General features: G+C 43.1%; 1 protein-coding gene across 1 annotated transcript in view; it reads right to left on the bottom strand.

The window, feature by feature from the left end:
- The window catches only part of sec22a (SEC22 homolog A, vesicle trafficking protein), a 6,987-nt gene extending 3,569 nt beyond the window's left edge, over positions 1-3,418 (bottom strand). Inside the window, exons 1-3 of the mRNA XM_079219357.1 lie at positions 3,377-3,418; positions 1,500-1,710; positions 1,255-1,418 (exon numbers count right to left, since the gene is read on the bottom strand). Coding sequence (XP_079075483.1) covers positions 1,255-1,418; positions 1,500-1,681 — 346 coding nt within the window. The 5' untranslated portion in view covers positions 1,682-1,710; positions 3,377-3,418. The remainder of the gene's footprint in view (positions 1-1,254; positions 1,419-1,499; positions 1,711-3,376) is intronic.
- Between the last annotated feature and the right edge of the window lie 4,082 nt (positions 3,419-7,500).

Genomic DNA, 7,500 nt, shown 5'->3' with positions numbered 1-7,500 from the left:
CAACAACAAGGTGGAGGTCAACAACAAGGTGGAGGTCAACAACAACAACAAGGTGGAGGTCAACAACAACAACAACAAGGTAGGTCAACAACAACAAGGCGGAGGTCAACAACTACAAGGTGGAGGTCAACAACAACAAGGTGGTCAACTACAACAAGGTGGAGGTCAACAACAACTACAAGGTGGAGGTCAACAACAACTACAAGGTGGAGGTCAACAACAGCAACAAGGTGGAGGTCAACAACAAGGTGGAGGTCAACAACAACAACAAGGTGGAAGTCAACAACAACAAGGTGGAGGTCAACAACAACAACAAGGTGGAGGTCAACAACAACAAGGTGGAGGTCAACAACAAGGTGGAGGTCAACAACAACTACAAGGTGGAGGTCAACAACAGCAACAAGGTGGAGGTCAACAACAACAACAAGGTGGAGGTCAACAACAACAAGGTGGAGGTCAACAACAAGGTGGAGGTCAACAACAGCAACAAGGTGGAGGTCAACAACAACAACAAGGTGGAGGTCAACAACAACAAGGTGGAGGTCAACAACAAGGTGGAGGTCAACAACAGTAACAAGGTGTCTGTCAACAACAACAACAAGGTGTCTGTCAACAACAACAACAAGGTGGAGGTCAACAACAACAACAAGGTGGAGGTCAACAACAAGGTGGAGGTCAACAACAAGGTGGAGGTCAACAACAACAACAAGGTGGAGGTCAACAACAACAACAAGAAGGAGGTCAACAACAACTACAACAAGGTGGAGGTCAACAACTACAACAAGGTGGAGGTCAACAACAACAACAAGGTGGAGGTCAACAACAACAACAAGAAGGAGGTCAACAACAACTACAACAAGGTGGAGGTCAACAACTACAACAAGGTGGAGGTCAACAACAACTACAAGGTGGAGGTCAACAACTACAAGGTGTTTTTAAATCATATCTTTGGGTTTTACTAAACCAGGTCGTTCTCTGGCTTTTGAGATGGACATTTTATAAATAAATAAATCCCTAAAATATGAAGCGGTTCAACTCAGAGACGTTGGGATGTTTGTTTCAGACGTTTGCAGGAAGTCACTTTTTCACACTTTCTCTAAACGTCGTGTCCTACATTTCCCAGAATGCTTTTGGTTTGAGTCGGCAGAACGCACCTCATTCCTTCCAGTGTGTCATTAATACATGCAGATCCATATTTAATGAAAATAAGCGCCTGAGAGTCTGATGTTTGTGGAGAATCTGAAACCAACTCACCGAACTCGATGAAGGAGTACGGCCGCACGGCGCCCTGGATCCTCTTGGGGTCGTAGGTCACGATGAACTCCTTCTGCAGCTCGTCCAGGAAGCAGAATGCCAGAACGTTGGGGTAGCTGGAGGTGCAGACCATCAGGTAGCCGACGCCCAGAGCGCTGGTGAAGCTGCAGACACACACGGGTTGTTTACGGTCACATGATCACCTGATCTACTGGTCACATGACCACACCGCCCCCGTGACCCACTTGACGTTGAAGGGCCCGGTCTTCAGCGTGCAGCGGTCGGGGAACTGGCCCATCTTCTTGGAGAGCCCCTTCAGGTGCCTCTTGGTCTCCTGCAGCTCCTTGTCCTGCTCGTAGTCGGTGGAGGCGGAGAGAGGAAGGCCGTCCCCGACCCGGACCACCGAGGCGAACAGCACCGCGGACATCTTACAGCCGGGGGGATCTCTCTGAAGCCCTGCGGACGGCACGGGAAGCTTTATATATATATATATATATATATATATATATATATATATATATATATATATATATATATATCCAAACAAACACCCAGGAGTTCTGTTCAAAATCTAAATTAAAAAACTGGAAATACTTGAGAACCATAAATGTACCTGGAATATTTGGTTCATATATTAATTCAGCGATTACATCGTTATCATAATATTTGCTCATTTTAGCTTCTGAAATGATTTTAAACCATTGTAATAATAACTTCAGGTGTTGAAGCAGACATTTTAAAAAGGTGTCACCTTGATCTGCTCGAACTGTTTCTATTTGTAAATAAATCAATAATGGATAGATTGAACAATAATCAAAAGTAGTTTTCAGCATAAAAGACACGATGTGGCAGGAGATGCAATATTTGGTGAAATGTGGGTCAAAATAACCTTTGTGATGATTATGAGCTGCTGGAATGTTCATCACAGTTCATTAACTATCACAATATGACATGTTTATTTTAAACTGTTACTCATCAAACCCAATACGACTAATGTTTATGTTAATGATCAAAACAACTTGCTTACTCTCTACTTTTATATGAGATTTGAGAATATATATACCCATAAATACATTTATATAAATACATATATATACCCTAAAATATGTAAAGAAAAATACATATATACCCTTAAATAGGATATATATATATATATATATATATATATATATATATATATATATATATATATATATATGATCTATCTATCTATCTATATTATCTATCTATTATTTATCTCTCTCTATCTATTATCTATATATATATATATATAACCTATATATATATTTATCTATCTATTACCTATTTATCTGTAGCTCATGTCCATGCTTCTATTAACACGGTTCATCTACATTTAATGGTATGTATTTATTTATATATTTCAGAGTTTATATATAGCTATATATATATATATATGTATCTATCTATCTATCTATCTATCTATCTATCTATCTATCTATCTATATATATATATAGCTATATATATATATATATATATATATATATATATATATATAGCTATATATATATATATATATATATATATATATATATATATAGCTATATATATATATATATATATATATATATATATATATATATATATATATAGCTATATCTATCTATCTATATATACATATATATATAAATAAGAGATAATATATAGATATATAATAGCACCATGGACAGCTCCTCTCAGGGTTACACGTTAAACACGTTCACAGCTTCAGAGGAATCACGTGACTCCACATTAACAACGTCGATGTATTAAATAATGAATAATGAGTTGAACAGCCAGAAGAACAGAAGGACGGGATGACATCAGAAGGAAATGCGTTTAAAAGCTACATTACCTGTATTCACCTGACGACATTACACTTCCGGGTTCTCCGCCGTGTTTATGAGACGTCACTAGTCAGTTTATATAGCGGCTAGCTAGCGTTAGCAGCTAACGAGCATTAGCATGCTCACCTATGGATATATAGGCAGCTAGCGTTAGCGAGCTAACAGCTAGCAGCTAGCTGCTCTGCGTGACGCGGAAGAGATGACAAAACAAATAAATAAACAAACAAACAAACAAACAGACCGAGGCGCTGGGCCGTTTCGTGGTTTCAGGACTCACCTGAACGAGAGTAGCATCATGTCTGTCTGGGAGCGGCTCTGCGCATGCGCGGAGAGCGGAGTTTTTTAGAGGGACGTGCTGACGTGGCCTTGTCGCCGTGCATTGTGGGTAAAGAAAAGCCTCTCATCAGCATCACAGAAAAAATATAATATATCTGCATTGAACTCAGATCGTAGTTTTATTCACAGTTAAGATGATTGTTAAATTAAAAGTAAATGCTTTGATTTCTTTGATTTGACCTTTTCCAAATATAAATACAATTTATAAAATTAAATAAAATTCTGTCCCTGTTCTTACAAAGGAGTCAGTCTCAAAATGAAATGTATTTCTCATTTATTTATTTGTACTCACTTTTCATTATTTACGTCGTGGTCTTGTAGTGTTTTAACTTAAATGAGAACGTTTATGAATCATTGTCACCAAATGTATTATTTACAACAATGTTTTGTGTGGAATCTTTTTAAATAAATATTATATGTATTTATGTAGCCTACATATTTATTTGTTCCTTTATTTATTTTGTTCTTAGTTTTCTGTCTTTTTCTTTCTATAAATTGGTGAATTTTGAGTTATAACAGCCACATTTCTCTTCCATGAACTCATTTTGCGGCTGCCATTATGTTGCAATTATGTTGCCATTATTGACCGATATTGATTTTATTTTATGATAATTATATTTGATATTGCTGGAAGAAAACAACAACAACAACAACAACAACAACAACAAGGCCGCAGGAAATAAAAACAACACAGAGATGGTTAGAGGCCTCATCCCTCACAAAGACAATGTGTGTGTGTGTGTGTGTGTGTGGTGTGTGGTGTGTGTGTGTGTGTGTGTGTGTGTGTGTGTGTGTGTGTGTGTGTGTGTGGTGTGTGTGTGTGCGTGTGTGTGTGTATGTGTGTGTGTGTGTGTGTGTGTGTGTGTGTGTGTGTGTGTGTGGTGTGTGTGTGTGCGTGTGTGTGTGTGTGTGGTGTGTGTGTGCGTGTGTGTGTGTGTGTGTGTGTGTGTGTGAGTGTGTGTGTGTGTGTGACAGCTTGATGAATAGCTGCAGGTCTCAGAGCGCTCGGCCTTTTTCTTTCTCCGGGAAGTCACCGTTACACTTCTCTTTCTTCTTTTACAGAAAATTCATGAAAAGATAATAATATTAATAATTAATAATATAGAATTTTAAAAAACAATATAAAAAAAACAAGTTTATCATTTCAGGAGACTCATGAAATGTGTTTTTTAAAGATTATCTGGCATCACTAAGATAATAATATAATAATAATAATAATAATAATAATAATAATAATAATAATAGTTGTCCTCAGACATGATTTCTGTCCTCCAACAATAAAAACTTGCAGGCTGAGCAGCTTATTGACATCAGAAGAGGTCAGAGTGACCAGAAGGGAACGGGTCCTCTGAAGTCCTGGACCCTCAGGGACCCTCAGGGACCCTGGACCCTGGACCCTGAACCCTGAACCCTGGACCCTGAACCCTGGACCCTGGACTCTCAGGGACCCTGGACCCTGGACCCTGAACCCTGAACCCTGGACCCTGAACCCTGGACCCTGGACTCTCAGGGACCCTGGACCCTGAACCCTGAACCCTGGACCCTGAACCCTGGACCCTGGACTCTCAGGGACCCTCAGGGACCCTGGACCCTGGACCCTGGACCCTCAGGGACCATCAGGGACCATCAGGGACCCTGGACCCTGGACTCTCAGGGACCCTCAGGGACCCTGAACCCTGGACCCTGGACCCTGAACCCTCAGGGATCCTGAACCCTGAACCCTGGACCCTGGACCCTCAGGGACCCTTAGGGACCCTGAACCCTGGACCCTGGACCCTTAGGGACCCTCAGGGACCCTGGACCCTGGATCCTCAGGGACCCTCAGGGACCATCAGGGACCCTGAACCCTGGACCCTCAGGGACCATCAGGGACCCTGGACCCTGGACCCTGAACCCTGGACCCTGGACCCTCAGGGACCATCAGGGACCCTGGACCCTGAACCCTGGACCCTGAACCCTGGACCCTGGACCCTCAGGGACCCTCAGGGACCCTGAACCCTGGACCCTGGACCCTCAGGGACCATCAGGGACCCTGGACCCTGGACCCTCAGGGACCATCAGGGATCCTGGACCCTCAGGGACCATCAGGGACCCTGGACCCTGGACCCTGAACCCTGAACCCTGAACCCTGGACCCTCAGGGACCCTCAGGGACCCTCAGGGACCCGGGTCCTCCTCGCCCGTAGACGGTTCAGTGGGACAGACTAAACTCTCTGCTCCATTTTTACCTTTTTGTATTTTATGTCTCTGTGCTTCCGCTGGCAACCCCGTTAGAGTCACAGCGCTATGAATTGTGGGTAATTCCCTCGGGCTCAACATGTGACAGAACTGAACCTGTGAAGGTCTGAGAGGAAACATCCTCTGGGGAACATGAATATTAAAATCCACCGCGTTCTCAATGCAACATGAATATTATATTATACTTTTATATATTATACTATATTATTATATATAATATTGTACTATTATATATCATATTTTACTATTATAAATTATATTATACTATTATATATCATATCATATTGTACTTTTATAAATTATATTATACGACTAGATATTATATTTCACGATTATATATTATATTATACTATTATATATTATATAATTGTCAGTGGTTCATGTTCAGCGTGCTCACAGAGGAGGTCGTTTGGGAGGCAGCGTGGGTCCCAAACAAGATGCATTATGGGAAGTGTGTCTCCTTTATTTGTCTCTTGGGGATTCATTGGAATACTAAACTGTAGTAGATGCTCCGTTTGTTGTTGTGCTGCTTCCTGTGGCTTTAATAAATACATCAATAAATAATACAACTGAGATTTAGAGTGTTTTTTTGTCCTGTAAGAATTTAAAACCAGTGAGGAGTAACAACAATAATGTAAAATACCGTAAAGTGTATTTTACAAACACTCATTTGACCTCCCCTGAACATCCTCAGGGGACAAAGACAACGTGATTCATCTCTGAACAATTTAAAATACAAGGTTTCATATCATGGTGGTGTTCCTTATCCCAGAGGATGAACCTCTCTTACCATGTTGGTGTTCCTTATCCCAGAGGATGAACCTCTCATCATGGTGGTGTTCCTTATCCCAGAGGATGAACCTCTCTCATCATGGTGGTGTTCCTTATCCCAGAGGATGAACCTCTCATCATGGTGGTGTTCCTTATCCCAGAGGATGAACCTCTCATCATGGTGGTGTTCCTTATCCCAGAGGATGAACCTCTCATCATGGTGGTGTTCCTTATCTCTCTCACTCTCTCTCTCTCTCTCACTCACTCACTCACTCACTCACTCACTCACACACACACACACACACCCCCCCCCCCCCCCCCCCCAAAGGAAATCGTTATCTCTCCCCAGCAGCGACGCAGTCAATTTATTTCATCGACTCTGCGTCTTTAATTAGTCCTGACGTTGACACAGTGTGTGTGTGTGTGTGTGTGTGTGTGTGTGTTTACAGAAGAGATCAACAAAGTCAATAACAGGAAGTGGTTCTTGATGAAAGAGGAAGGGGTCATGGGGTCAAGTGGGCTTCATATGAGATGACATGATGTCAGAGTCCTGGCTCTTTGTGCTCAAACAACGTGAGACCAGTGAACCAGCTGCAGCCTCAGAGTCCTGGACGGCATCCAGGCCTGGTCCTGGTCCACCTGCAGGGCCTGGTCCTGGTCCACCTGCAGGTTCAGGTCCTGGTCCACCTGCAGGTTCAGGTCCTGGTCCACCTGCAGGGCCTGGTCCTGGTCCACCTGCAGGTTCAGGTCCTGGTCCACCTGCAGGGCCTGGTCCTGGTCCACCTGCAGGTCCTGGTCCACCTGCAGGTTCAGGTCCTGGTCCACCTGCAGGGCCTGGTCCTGGTCCACCAGCAGGTCCTGGTGCACCTGCAGGTTCAGGTCCTGGTCCACCTGCAGGGCCTGGTCCACCTGCAGGGCCTGGTCCTGGTCCACCTGCAGGTTCAGGTCCTGGTCCACCAGCAGGTCCTGGTCCACCTACAGGTCCTGGTCCACCTGCAGGGCCTGGTCCTGGTCCACCTGCAGGTTCAGGTCCTGGTCCACCTGCAGGGCCTGGTCC

The sequence above is a fragment of the Taurulus bubalis genome (genome assembly GCF_910589615.1).
Source record: "Taurulus bubalis genome assembly, chromosome: 1".
Lineage (NCBI taxonomy): Eukaryota > Metazoa > Chordata > Actinopteri > Perciformes > Cottidae > Taurulus > Taurulus bubalis.
The sequence above is the reverse complement of the archived record's forward strand: the minus strand, read 5'-3'. Positions and strand labels throughout refer to the sequence as shown.